General features: G+C 36.3%; 1 protein-coding gene across 1 annotated transcript in view; it reads left to right on the top strand.

The window, feature by feature from the left end:
• The window catches only part of LOC131040645 (two-component response regulator ARR2), a 70,701-nt gene that overhangs the window by 27,971 nt on the left and 16,284 nt on the right, over nt 1-26,446 (top strand). Inside the window, exons 2-4 of the mRNA XM_057973600.2 lie at nt 15,966-16,118; nt 16,244-16,645; nt 16,976-17,052. Of these exons, the coding sequence (XP_057829583.1) occupies nt 15,966-16,118; nt 16,244-16,645; nt 16,976-17,052 (632 nt within the window). The remainder of the gene's footprint in view (nt 1-15,965; nt 16,119-16,243; nt 16,646-16,975; nt 17,053-26,446) is intronic.

Raw genomic sequence — 26,446 nt, 5'->3', positions numbered from 1 at the left:
TTTGTGCCATGAGTGTGCCAAGATGTTTGATGTCGTGCTAGTCGGCACCAACCAGTTGGAAGGTTGGCAACCAGAGTGTTTGCTTGCCAAGGCCCTTCCAGGTTTCTTCCAACAATACATTCACTCCAGAGCCCCCGTCGACAATGGTGTTTGTCAACCTCCGTCCCATGATTTCCATTTCCACCATTGCTAGTTTCCTTCCAATCCCTACTATGAGTAGCATGGGATTAGTAGCCAGGTTGCCGGTTGATTTTGCCGTTGGTTTATTTTGTGCCTAGCTGACTGGTTCAACCTCAACTACATTGCTGAGGGCTGCTTTCAATTGTGGCATTGTTTGTAGAAGGTCTGCCACTCGTATGAGTATGGTGGCTTGCAACATCTCTGCCGCATTATGTTTTTTTTGGACTCCGCTCGTAGTGGAGTGCTGTCGGTTTCATGTGAGACTTTTATTTCTTCCGCCATCGCTCGTTCAACATCCGCCTTTGCCTCTCGGAGCCTCTCCTCCATATGCGGGTCAGGATACAATGCTTTCTTTGTTTGGAGCCTAGTGATTGCTAGTACGTCCTCGCCTGACTCTTTGATACCCAACATGTTGACTTCTTTTTGCTTCGGGCATTCCGCATCCTCGTGATTTCCCGGTCCACACCACTAATACAACAAACTCCCATTATTGTTACCGTTCTGGCATTCACAAGTGAAGTGATCCCACTTGTTGCACTTCTGGCACTGGATCATGGGTCTCTCATTTGCATCGTACTGAATTTTGTTTCTTGGCGTGTTGTTAGAATGATTGTTCCCTCGCCGATTGTTACGGTACCCTCCTGGTGAGGCATTCGAGTTTGTTGGTGGTTTGGGTGGTGTGGTTGGCAGGGTAGCCTGTTCCCCTTGGGCGTAGAGCACTTGTGTGCTCCTTGTTTTCAAGTTGTACGGGCATTCCTTGGTGGAATGGCCCAATTTTTAACGGATGTCACATAATGATTTCTTCAGGCAAGTGCCCTTGGTATGAGCTTCTACCTTGCAGTCGATACACCATACTTCCATGCTCTCCTTGGTACTCTCCCTCCCTACTGTCAACTCCATCATCCGCAACATATCCCTTCGTAGGGCTTGTATGGTCTTTGACTCTTTGTCACTACTTCCATCCGTACTGTCATCGTCACTCGCCCTTTTCTTCCCTTTGGATGTTTTTCTCTCTCTCTCTCAATGTCCATTGCTCAGTTATAGGCTTCATCGTATGATGGTAGAGGGACCACTTTCATTTTTCTTTTGAGGGACGGAACAAGTCCCTCCACGAACCACCTTTTCTTCAAGCCATCAGCCGGATGGTGTTCCATTTTGTTCAACAATTCTTTCAGCCTACGATTGTAAGCCTGAACACTTTCACTTTTTCCTTGCTTGGTATTGTAGATTTCAGCCACAATCTCGTTGTCATCCCTCAGAAGTTTGACTTCCTCCTCGAACGCCTTCTTTAGATTAGTCCATCCTGCCTTGTGCTGGGCGTCGAGGTCTTTGTACTAGTCAATGGCAATCCCCTAAAGGGTGGCAAGGAACGTCTTCAGGTAGTAGTCCTCGTCATCTTGGCCATTCGCCTCCCATATCGTTATACATGTTTTACGATGTCATATAGGGTCCTTTGATTCATTGCGTGTGAACCTTGGAAGTTTTTGCCTCTCTGGGTTAATCTGATTTTGGAACATTGTCCTTGCTTGGAAGGTACTGTGTGTTTGACCAAATTGGACCGTCCTGCTCTTCACGTTTTGATGCTTGTCTTGCACTCTCAGCCACGCGCAAGCCCTCTATGCATCCACCTTTTGCGTCTTCTGCACCTTGGTCACCTTCGTTTTTGTAGTCTCGTTTTCTCGGAGTCTTCGGCTTAGACCCTTCTATGCTCGATTGCTTCAGCAAGGACAAATTCCTGATTCAGTATAGGTTTGTTTCAAAAATATCGGTAACCTTGGCTTCAAGGTTTCGTACTTCCTCTTCGTCACGTCGAAGTGTTCAAACGTGCTGTTCTCAGACTCGTTTCCGGACTCTTCACTTGACGTCGAGTGTGCGGCCTGGTTGGCAAGATCTTCCTCTGCTATGTGTGGAAGTGGTAGGTTTTTGGCAACCTATACCAACATGTTCCACGTACAAGGTTTTTGCCTCTGCCAACTATGGCTTCGACTCACTCTCCGACACTTGATTTTCCTTTTCGGACTCTTCGAGCATTCAACAATTTCCCGTAACCGTTGTTACTCGTATCCCTCTCCTCCTCCTTCCTTCGGTTCCGTTCTTCGTATCGTTGCAGTATCTGCTGCCGACGACATTCACGGTTGCTTTCCTCCCTTAGGTCTTGTAGTTCAATGAGTTTTCGCACCAACAACCTCGGAAGACTTCCGAGAAGTTCGAAGACAACAGTGTTGGCCGTGAGTTCGCCACACATCGTGCCTTCAAGGACAACTCTCTCCCGAGCTTCCCTCTGCATGTATTGGGTGACCGAAACCTCCCATAGGTCTACCAAGTCTGCTGTCAATTGATCCTCCTGTACTTTCGCCTACATCTCTTCCTCGTGTATCACTTTCAGTTATTATCAATTGTCGTTCGAATGGTCAGCCCATTATACGTACCTACCGCCATATTGATCTCTGAATTCGTATTGGCAACAGTGCCAAAATGTTTACTCCCTACAGTGTGAGTTCTTTAATTGCCTGCAATAAACAGAATGTAGTAAGTACATGAACACTAGTAACAGGTATCATTCACAGAATAGTTCATAGAACATTTAAGGCAGAAAGATATAGCTTTATTTCCTGATGTAATGGACAATACAACAACAACAACAATAATAATCTGTTCCCGGTACCATCTCCAGTACATATACCCTTGGTAGTTGGTTAAGATGCCAACTGCCAGACAACTACCTATCCCTACAGGAACCAACGGTTCATTACATTGCCATATAACAAAACATAACAACTACAATTTATTTAAGTGCGGCATAATTGCCGTCTACATAATCCTGAAGTTTTAAAATATCATATTTTGTGGAGCAATCAAATTAATGAAATTCATTATGATATGGGTTTATATACATGTGATGGCGGTGAACAGCACTCACAGTTTTAACAAACGATAACAAATATCCCGAATTGTTCTAATAAACATACACACATTTATCAACAAACTCTAACAAATGAAACAAACAATCCTATGGTAGAAATGATGGAATATCCAACATAAAAGGGATAAAATATAAATTATGTATTTTTTATGTAATTACATTTGGAAAAGGTTTTAGAAACAACCAATTATTAGGAAAGATTAGTCCCAAGAAATAAACAAGGGTATAATTTATTAAATTCATTGAGATTTGAAAGGGTAGGGTGGTTTGAAAACAACTCTTTGAAATATTATATAAATCATTTATGAGAGTCTCGGAAGGAATGAAGATCAGTCAAGGAAGAAGGTGGTTTAGTAGGCTATTGGCATTAGAGAAGGGGCATATAGGGAGCTTCCAACTTAGGTTACAAGGTACACTTGCTAGGGTTTGATATTTGAGCATTTTCTCTATTGAGCATGTTTTACATGTTGTGTTCTAAATAAAACTATTCCTCTTAGAGCGTGCCATAGCTAAGAGGGCCAAAACTACTGAGATCTTTTTGCAGTGTGAGTAGCCATTCTAGAGAGTTGTCTCAAAAATGTATTTGCACCTTAGTAAATGGATATTTATATTGTCCACATGAGAATTATTGATTTGTCATTGGTTCTGAATAAATTAATATCAATTCTATTTTTTTTCATATTAATCATATATTTATGGTTGGGAAATCCAGAAATTCTTAATTTGTTAAAAGTACCTTAAACTATATAAAATAACTAAGGAAATTAAGCCAATCACACATACATTTTGATAACAATTATCAGCCATGAGGACTTTGACGGTGTGGTGCATGTCATTCTTTTGGGGATTCAAATGGAAAGAGTGGGGGATTTTCATAGAAAGGTAGTGGGGAGCATCAGGTTTAGCATGCTAGCTCATATCTAATGGCTTGTGATGGATAAAGCAAATATGAAATATCTTAATTGTTCTCAAGTGTGATAGAGCATGCTAGTTGATTTTTGAACATGAAGCTTTCTAACGATGATTTAGAGGCATTTGTGATGAACCTTAGTGCTCTATACTGACCATATGCAAGTTTCAGGGGATCAAATAAAGTCGGATTTCACGCTCTCTTTCATTTGTTGTGATGACTCTTTCTTGTCACCAACACAGGCTTTGTGCCTTAGCTTCTCTAACTACCGAGTCTTGTGCTTGAATATGACCCATATCTATCTTTCTAAGCATGAGCTTCAAGAGCCTTGTACATTTTTTAACTTCTCAATTTCTTTGTTTTTAAGCTCTTTGTATGTGTTCAGAAATTTCTGGCTTTTCATTTTGTGTAATCATTCAACACATTACCTATTATCCTATTTCTGAAATTTGTTTATGGATAAACTATCTCTTACATTTTCATGATCATGCTCTAAATTAGTTTTTGTAGACTAATATTCAGTTTGTTAGAAAGCTCTGTGAGTAATTAAAGTAGAGATCTATTTTTTGCATTTCCCCACTTTTCCCTTCGTCAAATTAGGCTGAAGCTAAAATAGATAAGAAAGTAGCCTTGTAATCTTGGAGATTGTCTTATAGATTCTCTATATTTGTACAATTTTTTAAATGCTTGGTGCTTTGAACGGCACAGGTTGTTGAAAGATAATCTAGGCATCAAGGAATACAGCTAAATGTTATAAGGGACCTAGACATGACTGCAATGGTTCTATTCCAACTTCAATCTACCTGATTAGGCTCCTCGAGGCTGTCCTAACAAAAGTTGATTGGGTTTCTAGGCTAACTAATAAATACAAGAGGGGATGAGCTAAATCAATTTACTTGTGGAACATTGACATATTTATGTTCCCGTTTCAAGGATGAGAGGCTTTGTTTCCTTGTAAGATAGGTGCAAATATGTGTGGTTAAATGTTGAGAATTGTGTAGGAACAATGGATAACTTTCCCTAAATAAGAATATTTGCAATTATTATAATCAAGAAAGAGAATGAAAGGGGTTTCCACAATCCATAATATCAAAATATAGCTGTTTCTGGATTCAATTGTGTTCAAGATTTTTGTATCAACGTTTCAGATCGCACTCCGTGATCTATCATCAGGATGAAGAGAGCCAAAGGAATCATCCCGATGATGGATCATGGAGTGTGATCCAAAATGTTGATGCAAGAATCTTGAACACAATTGAATCCAGAAACAGCTATATCTTGAGAATGAAAGGATTTAGGCTAAAATTTGACTTTTAAGTCTTTAACACAATTTTAACATTTCCTATATATCTAACCAATAATACCTTAATATATAGTGCAACTATCTATATGGAGAATGTAATCTCACCTTTTTATAAGTTTTGTGATTTTCTGTCTTTTTAATATTTTTCTGATTTTTCTAGAACACACCACTGCAACAGCAACTAAAACTTGTCATACAAATGCTGATTGCAACTACCAAGTTGGAAACTTCGCAAAAAAAATTAATTAGCTTCAAATCACACTAACATCTGATTAGAATTCAATATGACAGCAGCAACAATATTGATTTTATTTAATTGCAAGATGGAAATATTGATGACAATGCTGATAAACTTGGAAAATGAATTTTCAGAATCTTTCCTAAATCTACTCTTAAGTGAACAACGATGGATGTTGTGCAATATGATTACTGATAAAGCACTCCAAATGATTTTCTAATGGTTTCAAAGCCAGGTAAAGTACTATTAATGTCTGATACAACCTTTTGTTAATTGGGACTGCACCTTATATGACTGATGCAACCTTCTAGAATGCTGGAAGAGCACCTTATATGACTGGTATAACCTTCTGATGACTGGTACAACATCTTATATGACTGATGTTAACCTTACAAAATGCTGGAACAGCACCTTATATGAATGATGTAATGCTGAGAATGATTGTTGGTGGCTGGAAATAATGTAAACTAGTAGCTGTATAACTGTTTTAAGGGCTGGAATTGACTGATTTTACTCCTTTAAAGGTAATGCTTGGCTAGGGTTGACTGGAAATGTCATTAACTATGTTCCACCAAGTTTCCAGGACGTGGGGATGGGGGGATGCATTTCGGGGACGGATTTTCTTGAGGCTATTTTTGGTAGGGGATGGAAAAGGAGACAACTATATAAAAATATATATACATATAGAATCATTGACTATATATCAGATTTGAATATAGGATCTTTTAAATCTTATTAATGCAATTTCCACTTCTTATATCAATATAAGGATTCCTTTGTATATCAATTAATTTAACATGAACTGCCGTACAATGATCAATTAAAATTGATATTAATTTATTGCAATTTTAGATGAAAATAGAATCAATTAATATATTAAATTTCCAACAGCAAATGGCCTGCAATATTCTGGGAGGCAGTCGATGTTGTTTCTGCACTGTAATTATTCTGTACGTCCACAATACAATTGTCTCCCTCCTTATATAAGGAGAGAGACATGCCTTTGTAGAGGCATGCCTCTACGTGGATCGTGTCCACGTAGAGACATGTCTCTCGGCCGTGTAAGAACATGCCGATACGTAATGTAATGCAGTTGATAATTATTGGTAACCAATTTGCATTTGTTACATTGTTAATATGATTTGCTAAACGCATATAATCTGATCGATAGTAAATATCGATAAGCATATGATTAAATGTTTTGATATAATCAAATTAATTATGTGTATATTTAATAATGTATAGTTATACATTATTAAATATATACATATGATTAATTCATAATCATATTTCAAGATTAATATTTAAGCAAGAATCTTATTAAATACATAATGCAAATAATGGATTAATACTTGTAGAGGATAGATATCAAATGCTTAAGGCCGATAGGCCAATTAAGCATTTGATTTCATCGATTAGAATTATCTGACCGAAGCTACAAAACATTAACACTCCCTCTTAGCTAGGGAGGATTAATTCTATCCAGAACATAGTAGATCCAATAATATCACCTCACCGTGATATCTGAGAGATATGGCATGTACACAAATATCAAGTCACATGATATTTGCCAGGATTCTCATAAATATATATATATATATATATATATATATATATATATATATATATCCATAGACTATGATATGTGCACTGGCATCACGTCACATGATACCTATCATAGGGATATAAATCATGGCATATCCATGAATATTGCGTCACATAATATCCACCATGATTATCTCAACTATTATGGTTATCCATTGATATCTCTCATGATACCCACCATAATATATACAGAGATGCTAACTATCATGATATGTTCATAGATATCAAGTCTCATGATATCCAACATGATAGTGATGTTAAATATTGCAAAGTCGTCACTTTACAATATCAACCATATACAAGTGTTCATTTTGAAAAATCGTCATTTTTCTAAAATGTTCACAGGGCTCAAGCAGTCATGGAGTCTCACACATAACAAAGAGTTTACACATTAAACACCTTTTAGTACAACATTTTTTAAATAATTTAGATTTTATTCTCAAATTAACTTATATTTCCAACCATACCAAGTATATCCCGGAAGTGCTCAACCTTTGTCTTGGATAGAGGTTTGGTGAGAATGTTTGCAGTCTGTTCGTTTGTACTAACATACTTCAGCTGAATCACATTCCTTTCAACCATGTCTCTAACATAGTGATAAGGAATCTCAATGTATTTAGACCTGTCGTGAAACACTGGATTTACTGAAAGGTTTATACAACTTTGGTTGTCGCAATGGATGATAGTAGGATTCAAAGGTTGTCCAAACCAAAGAAGCAAAAGTCGGCATTGAGTCGCAATTAATCGTGAATAATCGCGAATCAGCAGAAATGTCGATTTTTTCCCCAAAGTCGGACCAAAAAATCGTTGACTATCAGTCAACGACTTTGGCCGATTAATTGCGGGTAGAACTCTGCAAAATCGTGTTTAAAAATTGCGAAATATCTGCTTGGCTAAAAAAATGACATAAACCCTAAAAATCACCTATGAAAATAGACCGATTCTGGGTATAGTTTGCATGGAATCAGTTAGGGTTCAAAATTTTTGTCCTTAATTTTTTGCTGGACGTTTTGACCTCTGCAAAATCTTAATGACTTTCTATATCGCTGAAAATTGAAACCTTAAATATTTTTGTTTGCATTTTGAATAAGAGCCTCACCTTGTCTCGCTGTTTCACCTGGGAATTATAAATAAAAAATCGGAAATAACATTTCTGCAACTGATAAAGCTTGAGAAATATGAGAATAAGCTTTCCGTCGTTTCCTTATTTTTGGTAACTTTATATTATTGAGAACTTTAAATTAAAATCTGAACTCTAAATTAAAAACTATGACATCTAATTTGGGGGATTATAAATTTTATATAGGTATTTATAAAAAAAATTATAAGCGACAGTCCTTACATTCATTTATATTATTGTTTACTATATGTTTAATATATAATTAAAAATAATTTAATAATTAACATTATAAAATAATTTGTAAATTAAAATTATTATACATTATATTAGTGTCATTTATTAAAATATATAGAATAATTATATAATTTAATAAAATCGTAAATTAGAATAAATATAATTTAAAAATTATAAATTAAAAATTCGTATCTTTATAGACCATTAATAAATGTAAATATAATAATATTTATTTTTAATTTGTAATATATATTATTTAATTTTTAATATATAATTAATATATATAAAATAATTTATAAATTAAAATTATTATATATTATATTAGTGTGTAATTTATTAAACTATATAGAATAATTATATAATTTAATAAAATTGTAAATTAGAAATATAAATAATTTAAAAATTATAAATGAAAACTTCGCATCTTTATAGACCATTAATAAATGTAAATATAATAATATTTATTTTTAATTTATAATGTATATTATTTAATTTTTAATATATAATTAATATATATAAAATAATTTTAAATTAAAATTATTATATATTATATTAGTGTGTCATTTATTAAACTATAGAGAATAATTATATAATTTAATAAAATTGTAAATTAGAAATATAAATAATTTAAAAATTAAAAATTAAAAATTTATATCTTTATAGACCATTAATAAATGTAAATATAATAATATTTATTTTAAATTTATAATGTATATTATATCATATTTAATATATATTTAATTTATACTATATTTAATTTTAAAAATATATTTATTTTTTATACTATTCCGATTTTTTGCCGATTATTTCCTGTTTTTTTCAAAAAATCTTATACTTTTGTTTTGCCGATTAATTCCCCAAACGATTAATGCTTCTTTGGTCCAAACAACCCCACAAGGAGTTTCCTTAGCCATATTGATTCCCTTGCTCCCATGGAAGTTGCAATGTACTCGAGTTCTGTAGAACTCTGTGTTACTGAGGATTGTTTCCTACTAATCCAGGAAATCATAGCTGATCCTAGTTTAAAACAGCACCCTAATGTGCTCTTCCTGTCTACCACACTTCCAGCCCAATCTAAATCAGTGCAACCATGAAGATCTAGATCAACATTAGTATATGTAAGACCATACCCAATAGTACCACATAGGTATCTCAAAATATGCTTCACTGCAACCATATGTATCTCCTTTGGTTCACACATAAATTGACTAATTGCATTAACTGAATAACAAATGTCAGGCCTGGTGTTAATCAAATACATTAGGGACCCAATAATTTGCCTGTATAAGGTAGGATATGCAAATTCTGATTCTGCTGCTGCTTCCTTTAATTTGTGCAAGTTTGTTTCCATAGGAGTAGACATAGGTTTACATTCCATCATTCCAAATCTTTTCAGAATGTCAATAGTGTATTTTCCTTGATTTAGGATGATGCTATCTGCTTGTTGCCAAACTTCTAAACCAAGGAAATAATGTAAAAGACCCAAGTCCATGTCAAACTCTGAAGCAAGGTCTTGCTTACATTTGGCAATTAGGTGATCTTCTCCTGTAATTAATAAGTCATCAACATATAAAATGAGAATCAACATTTCACCATTTATTACCTTGAAGTACAAATTCGGATCTGCATCATTCTTGAAGAAGTTTAAGCCCATAAGATATTTATCTATTCTTTCATACCAGGCTCGAGGGGCCTGTTTGAGCCCATATAAGGCTTTCTTCAACTTGCATACATATGCATCATTTCCATGTATGACAAACCCTTCAGGCTGCTCTAAGTATACTTCTTCTTCTATCATCCCATTCAGAAAAGTTGTCTTCACATCCATCTAATGAATCTTCCATCCTTTAGATGCAGCAATGGCAATGACAACTCTAACAGAAGTATATCTGGCAACTGGGGCAAAAGTCTCTTCATAGTCAATCCCTTCCTTCTGAGAGAAACCTCTGGCTACAAATCATGCTTTGTATTTCTCAATGCTGCCATTTGCCACATGTTTGATTTTGAAAAGCCATTTTGAGGATACTACTGATTTGTCTTTAGGTCGGGGCACAATGTCCCAAACATCATTCTCAATGATGGACTAATACTCTTCTGTCATAGCATCCTTCTATACTTGATTTTCAATGGTCTCCTTGACACTGGAAGGCTCTGATTTGATGATCTCACTCATCAAGGCAACATAGTTGGAAAACCTGTGAGGTCTTTTGCTTTCCCTGAAGGTCCCTTGTGGTGCTGCATAGTCTTTAGCTTCATGAATCATTTTTCTTGCCCAAAGTAGCCTTTTTCGATTCATATGAGTACCTTTGGTTTCATTTGCAGGATCCATGAGTTCATTTTGTCCTTCATTTTCTATTACTTCTTGAGTCTCCCTCTGAATCTGAGGAGCAAGATCCTCTTCCATGTTTAGAGGAGATTCTAGGTCTTCTAACTCTTGAGTACTTTTAGATTTTTTGAAAGCAATATCTTCCTCAAATATAACATCTCTACTTAATTCAATTTGTCTTTGTCCAGGTATATAGATTCTATAGGCTTTAGATATTTCACTATAACCTACAAATATGCTCTTTTTGCTTGAGGGTTCTAATTTGGATCTTTTCTCTTTATGTAAATGAATATAGACCGGACATCCAAAGATTCTTAGGTGACTTATGTCAGGTTTAACTCTAGTGAAGGTTTCTTCAGGGGTTTTGTCATCTAGGAGAGAGTGAGGACTTCTATTTTGTACATTACATCAGTACTAGAGGCTTCAGCCCAAAAAGAAGTTTTTAAGTTTTGATCATACATCATAGCTCTAGCAGCTTCTACAATAGTTCTATTCTTCCTCTCTGCCACTTCATTCTGTTGAGGATTATAAGGAACTGTATACTCCCTCTTAATCCCATGTAATGTCCCCTATTTAGTTACACTTTAATTTAACCTAAATTTGCCCAAATCTAAAAGATAGGTAATTAAGTTTTATGGACATACCTTTGTATACTGGTTTCTTGCAGCAAAGATTAGAGAACACATTAAATAATACTTGTAAAACTGAAACATATACCAATGAAATTGTATTAAATGATATCAATTCTGCTATATTAGTTACTGTTTAGAATTACAATTTGTTGGGTATAATCAGTTTATCATATAAAGTTAGATTGAAAGTCAGTTACCAAATCAATGTCCTTAGCCCATTAGGGTAGGCTAGTTGGATAGGGTGTCCAAGAAACCATTCCTCCTAGGCCCAAGGGAAGATACCATACCCCCCTTGGCTCCATATGGCAGGTGTTAGGCATCCATCATGGAGTGGCGTACCCAGCGAGGTGTTCTATCGCCGTTCCCCCTCATCACAACCACCTTCTCTCTTAAGCCCAAGAGCAGATGCTTCATCCCTCTTGGCGTACTTAAAAGAGAGTCCCTCTTTACAATGAACCATTTATTATATTTATTCAATCCATCACATTATGATAATCAATTTCATCTGACATAATTATCATTTTATATTACATTTCAACAGTGCTGTTTATTGGATTATCATCAAAGTTTCCTGTTAGTGTTACTTTGTATCAACATAAACCACTTATTGTCATTATTTCATTATAATCAGTTTGTTGTTCCTTATATTATAAGAATTTACAGTATTACCATATTACCATAATTCACGTAACCTGAATCTGATTGTATTATGTATTCCTGAGATTAGGTGCAGATATATATTTATATGTTATGCCTGGCAATACTGTTATTTTAATGCTGTTTGAATAAATAGATAAAATTTACCTTCTTAACTTAATATGATATTAACTGTCACTGAATTGATTAAGAACATCTTAATTTATATTCATTGATGCACAGATCTGAATTTAAATATGTATATCATACTGGCTCATATATACTCTAATGCTAACTCAGAAAATTCATGCTTATACGTACCTGACACTGAACTTACCCATCTTTATCCCTGCTGGCAGACTGACTTTCTTGTTCCCCTCGTATATTCCCCTTATTCCCATTTGCACAGGGGGTATTTATCCTACCTCCCCATGTGGTGAAGAGCCACGATGGTCTCCTAATAGGCAGCATCCCCCTTTTTGAAGAGTTGCTGTACCTCTATTTCTGACGGCTCTTTTCAAGAAGAGCATCGCTTCATATAAAACCCGATTTGGAACTATTCACACCACCCTTTAAAGAACGGTTATCGGGCCTTGGTAAATATAGGGGTTAATTGGTTAACAGAAATAATATAAGTTTTAATACAAAGCACCATTATAATATAATGTGTTTTGTTAATATAATAAAATCATTCAATAAAAAATGTAAATTGATAATATAATATTATTTATTGTTAATATAATAACATCATTCAATATAAGATGTAAATTGATAATATATAATATTATTTTAATGTTAATGTGATATAATATAATTTTGATATGTTTTTAACATATTATTTTATATGGCAAAAACTATATTAATTATTTCTACTATAAATGTGGGGACATGACATCCCAACATTTATACAAAAGTTTTCAAAGTTATCTGAAATATATTCTCCCCCATTATCTGTTCTTAGTATTTTAATTCTCTTACCAGATATATTTTCTAGTAGAGCCTTGAATTCCTTAAATCTCATAAGGATTTCTTCCGACTCTTTACATTTTAAAAAATATATCCATGTCTTCCTAGAGAAATCATCTACAAAGATAACATAATACAAAAATCCTCCTAAAGAGGTTACAGAAATGGGTCCACATAAATCAGAATGAATAATTTCTAATACATTTTTAGATTTGCTATCACTGGTGTGAAACGTACCTTTTGTGTTTTTCCCTAGAGCACATCCTTTGCATGTTTCTTCATGATTTTGCTTTAGTTTAGGTAGACCTATCACCATTTTTTCAATTGAAGGGAGAGCTCAGAAATGAAGATGTCCTAACCTCCTGTGCCAAATTTCACTTGTGCTTGTTGACTCGTGCATTAAAGCTCGAGAGGAGGAAATACAAAGTTTGTAGAGGCACCCATGTCTTACTCCAATAGTATAGGCCTTCTTGATGGTTGAGTTCGTTGGCCATGCCAAGACCTTTCCTTCCATAAAGGTGATTCTATATCCTTTGTCTTCAAGTGCTGAAATGGAGACTAAATTTCTCTTTATCCTTGGGACATATCATATATCTGTGAGTTGAAGGGAGATGCTTGAATTTAGGTTTATAGTACAGGTCCCAATTCCTTTTACAGGATAGCTTGAATCATCCCCAATAGTTACTTCCTCATCAAAATTTTCTATTAGGCTATCAAGGTGTTCTTTGAATCCTGTAATGTGACGTGATGCTCCACTATTAATTACCCAGGTATTAGGGTTAGTTGATACTTGACTTGAAAGAGCTGAGTAGAACACAAGTTTCTCTGAATCATTCTCTATCCTTGACTTACTAACTTTTGCAACAATGGCTTGAGGTCTTGGTCTGTCCGGACACTTTATGGCAGAGTGCCCATATTGGTCACATCTGAAGCATTGTACTTTGGTCATATCCCTCTTCCTCTTGGATGAGTATTTTCCTCTTGAATCTTTGTCCTTTTCTTCCTTTTGACGTTCTTTTTCTTTCCCTTTTTGTGTGAAGAGGAGTTCAGCACATGAATGTCTTCATTGATAGGGCTTTGACCATCCCCCCTTGCAATTAGCATGGATTCTTCTTGATTGCAATCTGTTTTTAATCAATCAAATTTTGGAAGTTTTGAGCGAGCACTAATTCCTTGTATGAATCCTTCCCATGAAGCAGGTAATACATTTAATGCTAACATAGTTAGCTCCTTGCTATCTATAAGGTGACCAATGGTGGAGAGTTGGTCCTTTAATTCTGTGATCCTCATGAAATACGATGTAATGGATTCTCCTTTGTTCATCTTCATATGGTGAAGTTTCTGTTTTAGTGATAGAGCCTTGCTAGTATTGTTTATTTCATACACGCTTTCTAATGTTGAGGAGATTTTGAATGCTGTATCTAACTTGGAGATTATAGGTACTATGTGATCCTTGACTGCGTCTACTAACAGCTTCATGGTCTTATTGTTGTTCTTTATCCATTGTCTCTTCTCATCTTCTTCATCCGGTATAGTTGTTTCCTTTTCTACAAAGGCTTCTAACTCTTGCTCTCTTAATGTGATCATAATTCTGAATTTCCACAAGACAAAGTTAGAGGCGCCTTCAAGACGATCCTCGAATCTAACACCGTTGGCCATTAGGAGAAGAGTATGTGTTTTGAATAAATTCAAATGATAAATTTCTGACTGCCTTTAGACTCAAATCTGATTGGATCTTCCTTAGACTAGCTCTAATACCATGTTAATGTTTATATCAGATTTGAATATAGGATCTTTTAAATCTTATTAATGCAATTTCCACTTCTTATATCAATATAAGGATTCCTTTGTATATCAATTAATTTAACATGAACTGCTGTACAATGATCAATTAAAACTGATATTAATCTTGTTGCAATTTTACATGAAAATAGAATCAATTAATATATTAAATTTCCAACAGCAAATGGCCTGCAATATTCTGGGAGGCAGTCGATATTCTTTCTGCATTGTAATTATTCTGTACGTCCACAATACGATTGTCTCCCTCCTTATTCTGTACATCCACAATATCGATAAGCATATGATTAAATGTTATTTGATATAATCAAATTAATTATATGTGTATATTTAATAATGTATAGTTATACATTATTAAATATATACATATGATTAATTCATAATCATATTTCAAGATCAATATTTAAGCAAGAATCTTATTAAATACATAATGCAAATAATGGACTAATACTTGTAGAGGATAGATATCAAATGCTTAAGGCCGATAGGCCAATTAAGCATTTGATTTCATTGATTAGAATTATTTGACCGAAGCTACAAAACATTAATAATTTAACTATTAGATACTTCCAGCAACACATACACAAATTGTAGAGAATTTCTTTTGATCTACATAACTCACTGCTTTCTTGAAGACAACCACTGCTTTCAAATCCTCTTATGTTCTTCCTTTTTAATTGTTGGCTGTTCTGTGTATCAAGGTGATATGGTTTGCCTAGTATTTTTTTTACCTGATATATATAAGGGGGATGGTTTTTAATTAGCTGTTGTCATTTTTCATGAATCTAATATTTAGTTATTGAGATAAGTTTCTTTGTTATTTGCTTTTTTACACTAAACCAACTGCTACAATCAACACTAAAAGTGCCTTATTTGCAAAAAGAAATAGTAATTTTCAAATTACGATAGTCAATGGAAAATTTGTCCATTTGAGACAACCTCATAAAGCTGTTCCAAGTTTGAAAATTTGATCTTACCTTTGTTCTCAGAATGTAAGCAACATTTTCCTTATTAACCAAACTGACTTCATGATTTTCATTTTTTATACTTTTTGTGGCCTGTACTTAATGATTGGTGGGCTATTCTCTGCAGTTACGACATGTTCTCGGGCAACTGTTGCATTATCAATGCTCCGAGAGAGGAAGGGTAGCTTTGACCTGGTCATTAGTGATGTATATATGCCTGACATGGATGGCTTCAAACTCCTTGAACATGTTGGATTGGAGATGGATCTTCCTGTCATCAGTAAAAATTTGATGCCAAAATTTTTCATTTATAGATCAAAATTTATATTAGCACTATCGTGTTAAGTATTAATGTATTTGAATCTTCGTCATCTTAGTTTTTTCTTTGTGGTGTCTGGTTTGTAGTGATGTCAGCAGATGGAAAAACAAGTGTAGTGATGAAAGGAATCAAACATGGTGCATGTGACTACCTACTAAAGCCTGTACGCATTGAGGAGCTCAAAAATATATGGCAACATATAGTCAGGAAGAAGAAAAATGGGATAAAGGAATTGGAGAACTCTGGAAGTGTTGAGAACAGTGAAAAGCTTAAAAAGGGTTCAGATGATGCTGAGTATGCATCCTCAGTGAATGAAGGTACAGAGTGTAATTCAAAAACATCTAAAAGAAGGAAGGAACCCAGGGAGGAGGAGGATGATTTTGATCAGGACAATGATGATCCTACATCCCTGAAAAAACCGAGGGTAGTCTGGTCTGTGGAGCTCCATCAACAATTTGTTAGTGCTGTAAATCAGCTTGGAATTGACAGTAAGAAAGCTAATCTTAAATATTTGATTCACACTCTCTACAATCATTTGAACAGAAAAAGATCTCACAGCTATTAGTGACTTGTTTTAGTTTTACAGAATTCTTTTTTCCGTGTTATTGTTTATTCTAATCATTTGCTGAATTCTTGGATGAAAGCATCTATATAGAATTTTTTTATGCATATGCAAAAACATTTTATCGTTGCTTGATGATATATTGGTACTAACGGATGAACTTTCTTTAAAGTTCTAACATATTTGGAGGAATGTACAATGTTTAGAACTTTAGCAGATGGTTTTATTGAGAACACAATAATTGTAATGGATGCAGAGGCTGTTCCAAAGAGGATTCTTGAGATGATGAATGTTCAGGGACTTACAAGGGAGAATGTTGCAAGCCACCTTCAGGTAACAGTTTTAGATGGATTTTATGGTTTTCCCCATATTGATTTAATCCAGTGTATTTAACCTGCCTTCTCCCATAGATGTGATGCACTTTAGGATGGAGGTCCAAATTAAGGGATGTCCAAACCCATAGCCCTAATAATCAACTACACTCACAATGGAAAATATCATTAACACATATCAATCAACACCCTACACCGGCACTATGATGCTCAGAAATGATTTTTTTACCGATCAACAAAAAATTGCATGAAGTCACTAGGTAGTATGTTCAGGCCTGGAAGCAATCACAATACAATGAGGCCTTTAAACCTTACAATAATCTCAAAACTCAGGGCTTGAAGCCTGACAACATTCTCAGATTCTCTGACTATGTACGAGCTTCCACGTGAACCTTCTTCAATTCATGCACTTGCTTGAACTGAAGATCTTCAATGAGCAGTGCCCTTTTGGTTTCACTCTACTGGAATTTAAAGATGATTGTTTAATATTTTCATTACACCCTCCCGATGAAGAGGGATGACCTTGTCTGTACAAATTACAACTCATAGCTACCTTTTCATAATTTTGATGCTAATTAGGTCCCACTCTTGGTTGGTACCATACTATATTTTTCCATAAGGGCTAATGGTGGCCCCCATTGTCCAAAACATGTAATTCTGTTCTTTTGACGATGCTTTCCAGTTGGCCAAACCTTCAGTTGCTAAGGAGAGATTAGAAGGCTCCAAAACAAATAATCCAATTTTTGAAATCTTGCTCCATTCTAGAATATCGAGTATGAACTTGAGAATTCACTTTGATGACTCATGATCTTCGGGTGAATATTTCAATCTCTGGTGATATTGCATAGGTTCAGACTGTGCTTTGGTCTCTGTAGTTCGGGTAGAAACAAAGACTCAACAAAAAGTCTGTGTCACTGCGGGATCTTAATTAGACTTGATATACTGTTAGAACTGCAAAACTTAAAAACTAGAACTTCGAATTCTGAAAAACATACAGAAAATCCTCCAAAAATAGAAACTATATTTTTGGATGATGCAAGATTGTTTGATCCCTGAGATGCCTATGCATTGGACACCCTAGGTAAATCATTTGTCAACTTAATGCTCACAAATAAGAGCTGAGTTGTAGAAACACTATTTTGATTAGTGATCCTTATCCAATGTACCTTTAACGCTTGTACAGGTTCTATGGAAGAAGGTTACAGTCCTGTCTTTGCCTCCTCTAGCTTCTTCTCCAAGGCTCAGAGCTAGGGCACGTTCCAACCTTTGCCAAATTTTGGGCACCTCTTCCACTGCTCATGTGGATCTCTACATACTGTAATGCAACCACCTCCTCCAAGTGCTTCTCCATCACTTCCTCTCATGACATAATTCCTTCAATCTTTATGTAATCATTTTTCTCCAGTGCTTCATTGTTACTTGTCTTGAGGCAATTTGTAGGATAAATCCCAATAAATCTTCTACTGGTGCCTCCTTATTGTTGATGTGTATTTTGTACACGACCAAACACAGAATAAAATACCTAAAGGTACCTTATCCTCTCTTGAATAAAGCTCCCGAATGCTGAAGATATCGCAGAAGGATCAATCGGAGAAGCTTCAAGGTTCTTGTTATGTAGGATCTCTACTCGTGGATAAGCTCTTTGTGGTATGATGTGATTTTGTTGGAATCACATGGGGACTTACACTCGATGACCTGAATGTCTGATTTGCTGGAATCACAAGATTTCACTGGCCTATATTTTGAAAAAAAAAGAAAAAGGATGAGGGCAAGGAAAGGATCTAATTCTGACACTAAGAATGTAGGAGCAATGAATAACCTTTGGTGAAATTCTAACTAAGTCTTGTTTTGACATCCCAACACCATCTCCACAAGGTTAGTGCGATCTTCGGAGGAAAGCTTTATGATGTTCAGATCATCGCTATAAGCATAGACACCATCAGGTTGATGCATATCAGTGAAGAAGCGACCATTGAAGTTAGACTTAAGCTGAATGATTCCAGTTGACCACACAAGGCAAGTCTGCAATCAACAAACTGCTAGTAGTATGGATATACAAATTTCACCATCAATCAAACACATTTCTTCCACTCATCTAATAACATGAAATCAAATCTGAGAAGTATAAAGACCATGCAAATTGTTGAATCGACCCATAGATTTCACCATTTCTTCAATGAAGTTTTACAAGTCTTTTACAACATCTTGGCAACAATCTTTGCCTTCTCTTGCTATTCTACTCTAATTGCTATTCTATCAACTGACTATTCACTATTAGCTAACTATTCACCTACTATCAACTATTGACTAACTATTAGCCTTTACAAATGAGGAGCCAGGGCTTATATAGTGCCCTCAATACAATTTGATGGCTCAGATCAACTTGAGATCAATGGCCGAGATTTTACAATGAAAACCCTAATTAGGGTTTGTTACAACAAACTCAATTTTGGCCAATGAAATAATTGGATTATTTGGACACATGTCTTCTCTGGAATATTCGACCAATGGATAGCCGGGGTAGGTACATTGAAGTTTGTGTCATCTTTGATGAGTTAGGTACATTGAACCTGGACATGCTGAGGTGGATCAACCCAACATGGAGGAGTGATGACTAGGACGCCACCTTACCTGACACTCGAAACTTGGCTGATGTTCAATTTGATGATGTTGCAAAGCTAGCTTTAATTAACTCTTCTAAAACTATCTGCTTCTTCAACGAACCCTTGCTTTATCTTCCTTTGTCTTTGATGTGCAGGATGGATGATGTACCTTGGACTGGAAGATGTCATCCTTGATGATGCTAGACTGAAAAAGGTCGTCCCTGTTGATGCTGGACTGGAGAAGGTCGTCCTTGATGATTCTGGACTGGAGAAGGTCGTCCTTGTTATGGTCTTCTTTCCTCTGCAAAACAAACCCAAAAGATGATTAAGGACACATAATAAATTCATTTCGACATAGCATTTTATACCTTAAATCATCAACAAGAAGACATCAAAATGAAGTTTGCTCAAGATTCTTTCCAGGGACAGGGTTCATAAGAATTTCGCCCTGGACCCTCTGGAAGGTTCAGGAGCGAAATTTGCATTCTTGGCTCATTTAGACCTCTTTTCAACATTACCTCACAACCAACTCTTCGCCTTGATCTTTATCATGAGCAATCTGAGTGAAATTGGGAATTTCGCTCTGGACCCTTTGGAAGGGTCAGGAGCGAAATTCACCTTTTAGGTCACAACTCTTCATTTTCTTCACTTCAATTCATCTTGTAGGGCAAAGTAACATCAATTTAACCTCAACTTCGCCTTAGGACTCCAAGTCTTGACTTGACACAAGGAGGAAATAGGTAGATGAAGAATTTCGCTCTGGACCCTTTGGAAGGGTCAGGAGCAAAATTCACCTTTTAGCTCAAAATTCACACTTTTGAAGGTCAAACATCTTTCCAAGGCATTCCAAATAGCTTCTCTCACCCTAGTCTAGGCCTGACTTAGCACAAAATTTGGAGGATAAGATGGTTTTTAGGATTTTCGCTCAGGACCCTTTGGAAGGGTCAGGAGCGAAAATCACTTTTTAGGACAAATTCTACCATTCAACTCACCTCCAAGGTCAAGGAAACTTTGCTCCATCCTTCCCTAAGCCATAAAAACCAAAAGCTTGACTTGATTTGCAAGGAAGATAAGTGATTTTAGGAATTTTGCTCCTGACCCTTTGGAAGGGTCAGGAGTGAAATTCACCATTTGGCTCAATTCCTTCACATTTGATAATCATTGATAAGTCAAAGTTATTTCTAAGGACCTCTTCCATCAAAACTCACCTTAGTCAGCACTAGGCTTGGCACAGAATTGGGAAAAAAGGTGGTTTTTGAGAAAATTCGCTTTGGACCCTTTGGAAGGGTCAGGAGCGAATTTCTTGTGTTGAGCTCATTTCTTCATATTTGATGACTCTTGACAATTCAAGGACATGCCTAAGGACACCTCTAATCTTGACCCACACTAGACTTGGCATAAATTTGAGGGAAAAGATAGGTTTTGCACAATTTCGCCTTGGACCCTTTGGAAGGGTCAGGAGCGAATTTCATGATTTGCTTGTTTATCCTCATTCAATTCCATTCTTTTCACTTTGTTTACTTGGACTCTTATCCTTGGATCCCTCTCCCATGCTTGCAACATTTCACTTGACCTCAAAGTGACTAGAAAAGAGAATTTCGCTAGAAATCATGGCCAGGGACAGGACCTATAATGAATTTCGCCCTGGACCCTCTGGAAGGGTCAGGAGCGAAATTCTTCCTCTAGCCCAAAATCATCATTTTTTGAGACAAAATCCATTCAAGGGCAATCTTAAGGGTTTCTATCATCCTTGTCTAGGCCTGACTTGGCACAAATGTGAAAGGAATAGGTGGATTTAGGATTTTCGCTCTGGACCCTTTGGAAGGGTTAGGAGCGAAAATCTCATTCTTGACTTGATCCTTCATCTTTTCACCTCCAATCTTCTCTAGAAGGTAACTAAACATCATTCTCATGCAAGGAACAAAGTCTTAAGCCCAAGCAAGGTCAAAAAGGTAGGCTTGTAAGGAATTTCGCTCTGGACCCTTTGGAAGGGTCAGGAGCGAAATTCACCTTCTTGGCTAGAATCCTTCATTTTTTCAAGGCTTTCAAACATTTCCAAAGTCCAAACATGTCCACACTTCCCTTCAAGATGCCTTGCAACTCAAAATTTGGTCAAACTAGGGAGGAGATGATCTTTAGGAGGATTTTCGCTCTGGACCCTTTGGAAGGGTCAGGAGCGAAATTCACCATTTGGGCTTGATTGTTCATTTTTTAAACTTCAATTTTCTCTTGGAGGCAAATATAGATCGTTTTCCATCAAAGGAGCAAGGTTTCAAGCCAAAACAAGGGAGCAAAAAAGGTTTATGATGAATTTCGCTCTGGACCCTTTGGAAGGGTCAGGAGCGAAATATCTTCATCTTTCAAAGTGTCCAACTCCCTCCCAAGACAAGAACATACCAATTTATCCTACATCACGCCAACACCTAGCCAAAACAAAGAAGGAAATAAGAGCTACAAGGATTTTTGCTCTGGACCCTTTGGAAGGGTCAGGAGCGAAAATCATGATTTGACCTTGATTCTTGCTTTTTTCAACTCTAATTTTCTTTGGGAGGCAAACATAGACTACTCTCCTTTCATCTCTCCATCTTGGTCTTGACTTCAGCAAAGGGGAAAATGAGTGTTTTCAAGAATTTCGCTCTGGACCCTTTGGAAGGGTCAGGAGCGAAATTTCTATTCTAGGCTCAATTCATCTTCAAACTGACTTGACTTTATCTTAGACTCGATCCTAGATCCATTTCCTTCCATATCCTTGCAAACTTGCTCGACCACTCTTTGACTTAGGTGAGATCTTGAGTCTTTGGTGAATTTTCGCTTTGGACCCTTTGGAAGGGTCAGGAGCGAATTTTGACATTTTAGCCTCTTCGTCAAGATTATTTTATGGAATATAACATTTAAGTATAACTTTAAGTTATATTCCATATATACTTCCAGGATGTTTGAGAGTGGTTTCGGACCTCCAAGAGTTATATTGCAAAATCTAGTTTTTGGAGGATTCTTCAGTTTTTTAGACTTAATCAAATTTCAGGATCAGGACATTCCAGACTTAGCCAAATTTCAGGACATTTAAAGATCAGGATGACATTCCAGACTTTATCACTCACCAACTTGACCTAGCACGGACCTTCAAGAATGATACTCACTCACCAAGCAAGACACAATTAGTAACAAGAGCAAAACCAGGCCCTAAGGAAGACTCTTAAAGAAACCCTAATTCTGGGGCCCTGTGGACTCACCCTGGCTCAAGCAAAGCCTGCAATCCAACGATCCCCTCGACAGCACTCATCCTGCAAAGGCAAAACCCTAAAAGACCTAGAAAACAAACCCTAGAAAGCAAAAAGCAGGGGTCCCCATTTGCAATGGGCCGATGTGTGAATACGTCACAACACTTACTCCGCTGCCCTTGTTCATCTTCAACTTTCTGCTTCGTGGACCCTACTTTGTCATCTTCAACCAGCTCAGGTCCCACGCCTGTAACTTTTTTCACAATCTGTGAAGGAACTATGGATTCCTTTTTAACATTTCCCTTCCTTTATACTTCTTATAACACTAATCACTAACATCCAACATCCTCACATTCTTCCTTTTTATACTCCTCTTCAATTTCCCTTCCTTTATACTCCTTATAACACTAATCTTTAAGCACTTCTGTAACTGTTCCTTCCCATGTGATTTCTCAGAATAATCTCTATTACTGCCTTTGCTCCCATAGCAACATACTCTGTAGCACAATTCCATTACATGCTTATCAAGGGATCCTCATCCACTATCCTTTTCACCTATGGGACTTCTCTGATCACTTGAACATATTGGACTTCAACTTGCACATCCTTAATATGACAAGTGATGGCTGCAAGTCCAACCACCCCTCTTTGGCCTTTACTTCTTCCTTGTTCAATCTTTTGGTGGACTTGCACATCCTTAATATGACAAGCGATGGCTGCAAGTCCAACCAACCCTCTTTGGCCTTTACTTCTTCCTTGTTCAATCTTTTGGTGGGTCTCAATCCACCATGCACCATTCATCTCCACTTGTAACTTCGTCTCTTGCGTTCTCTCTTTTCTGCAACTATGTGCAGTCGTTCAATCTTTTGGTGGGTCTCAATCCAACATGCACCATTCATGTCCACTTGTAACTTAGTCTCTTCCGTTCTCTCTTTTCTGCAACTATGTGCAGTCCTTTTTAACCACTTTCCAGTCTTATTACACCCATTGGCACTGTTGTAAATTGAAGCCATGCCTTCCCACTCGGATCTTCAGGTTCACTATTTTCTTCTCTAATTTCTTCTCTCCTCCTTCAAGTAGTTGCTTCTGTTTCTACTACTTTGCTCCTCACACTTGGTACCATCCCAAAATATCCTTCTAGTGTACCCATCTGTACAGCATTCTCCTCCACCATACTCTTCTTGCCTTCTAAAGGACATGTTGATCTTCCTTCAACTACATTGGTTTCCCCCTCCAAGGATCACTTCAGTCATGTGTAGTCCTTTTTAACTGCTTTCCAGTCTTATTACACCCATTGACACTGTTGTAAATTGAATCCATGCCTTCCCACTTGGATCTTCAGGTTCACTATTTTCTTCCCTAATTTCTTCTCTCCCCCTTCAACTAGTTGCTTCTGTTTCTACTACTTTGCTCCTCACACTTGGTGCCATTCCAAAGTATTCTTCTAGTGTACCCGTCTGTGCAGCATTCTCCTCCACCATACTCTTCATGCCTTCTTAAGGACATGTTGATCTTCCTTCAACTACATTGGTTTCCCCCTCCAAGGATCACTTCAGTCATGGGCTGTTTCCATTGTTTTTCTTCCTGAGCCAACATGGCCCCAATTTAACTCACCTCCAAGTGTTTTTGCACTGCCTCACCATTTTTCATAGGTTGTCCAAACATTTTTGCTTCTGTCTGCTCCTCCAAACAAAACCAAGTCACTTGCTCGTTAATATTGTGCACAATGCCTCTCATGGCACTATTGCTTTCAAATGCATAATTCTACACCCTTTTCCATTCCTCTTCATGTCCTTCTGAGGACAAATCTCTGTTATCTCTTCTAGATCAACCACTTGCACTGACTTATCATCCTTTATGAGGATTCCTTCTTCATTGAAGGGTTGTACACAACCCTCCTTTCTCACAGCTGAAGTTAATGGGGCCTCAGTCCTCCCTTTTCAATGAAAAGATATCCTCTCCAACTTCTGTTGTTGAGTTTTGAACATTGTTTCTACTCTCTCATCTTGCACTATCACCAGTGCATCCAACTTCCACTTTCTTTTTTTTGATTCACTATCTATCTTCTTCCTTGGCCTGAACTCTATCAATTAGTAGTACCTCAAATCCTCCCTTAATCATTCCGCTATCCTTTAACACATCACCTAACTCCTATAAAATGAATTCTCCCTTAACCATTTTTCTCAAGTTTTTTTTCTGTCACTAATGTTCCGTTAATGGAAGCATCTTGAAGACGATACTTCTCCAACACCTCTCCTCCTTCAGCCATCTCTAGGCCTATCTCCATTTCTTCATCCCCGTCTATGAGGACTCTTCCTATAGTTGCCCAGAATCTATCACATTAACTTCATTTCCCTAAACAATCACTTGTTGCCCATAGGGAAATTCATCTTCAGCGTTTGATAGTGGTTGTCTTACTGTGCATCTATTAGAATAGTCTGCACTCTGCAGTACCGCTCTTTGCAACCCTTTCCATAACATCACTTGCCTCACCCTTCATGATGTCTCCATTCTCTTGGTCCTCACTAATCATTCATGGAATCTTTATCTAGGTTTGGTTTACGATTCTCATCAAGTGCCCTCGCCACAATCTTCCTTGCTATCTGCTCAGCCTTATTTTCTTCCTCAGGGATCTTTGTGTGGGATATCTAATCTCGATATCAGTCCTCTCAGCATATTCTCAACCTCTTCCATTTGTGTGTTTAGGATTCTCTTCCAATTCACATTGGCAACTCCAACTTTGCCCCTACCAGCTAGCCTTCTAGTTGGCATATTGACCAGGTCACACCAGAGTAGCTGAATACACCCATGCCCCTCCCCGGGCTTGCATTCCACCATATCCAATACAAGTATGGCTCGGATACACGTTGAAAACTGTAATTCACATGTGCCCAAAAAACACTAATTTTCCAGCCATGCCGGATACTGTGTGATTTGAGTTTTTAAAAGTTTGACATGAACCTTTCTAAATTTAAAAACTTTGTTCATGCAATTTTTATTTTATTTTTCTCTGTTTTTTGTGAAATTTTATTTTTTATGCTTAGATTATTATTGTTTATCTAGTTCTTTATATGTAAATTTTCAATTTTTAATATATTTAGATATTTTCTTGTTTAATTAATATTTAATTTTCACTTTATTTTATCTTAATTTACATTTGAATGACATTATTGTATAATTTAATTCTAGGTCTTGGTTTGTATATTGTAAATTGTTAAATCAACTTATAGTTTATATGTAGCAATTATGTGTCTGTTGCTTTTAAGTAATGAAAATATGCTCTAATAACTTAAATTTTTTTCTTAAATATGTTAATAATTCAATTTCTGAAACTAAATTTTATTAGTATGCAATAAGCAGGTACAATGCAATAAATAGAATTGAATGCACTGAATGAAGCTTGATATGTTTTTAATGCAATGTGAGTAAATCTGCTATCAGTCTGAGTTTGCTATATTTAATAGTCTGGAATTCTGGCTTCTTTTTTTATTCTTGAAAATGTTTTATATATATGAAGTTTGAATATCGAAATAAATTGCCACGAGATTTGTCTCTTCTGTTGATATGTGCT

This window comes from Cryptomeria japonica, chromosome 1 (genome assembly GCF_030272615.1).
Source record: "Cryptomeria japonica chromosome 1, Sugi_1.0, whole genome shotgun sequence".
NCBI classification, from domain to species: domain Eukaryota; kingdom Viridiplantae; phylum Streptophyta; class Pinopsida; order Cupressales; family Cupressaceae; genus Cryptomeria; species Cryptomeria japonica.
This window is presented reverse-complemented; position numbering and strand designations above follow the sequence as displayed.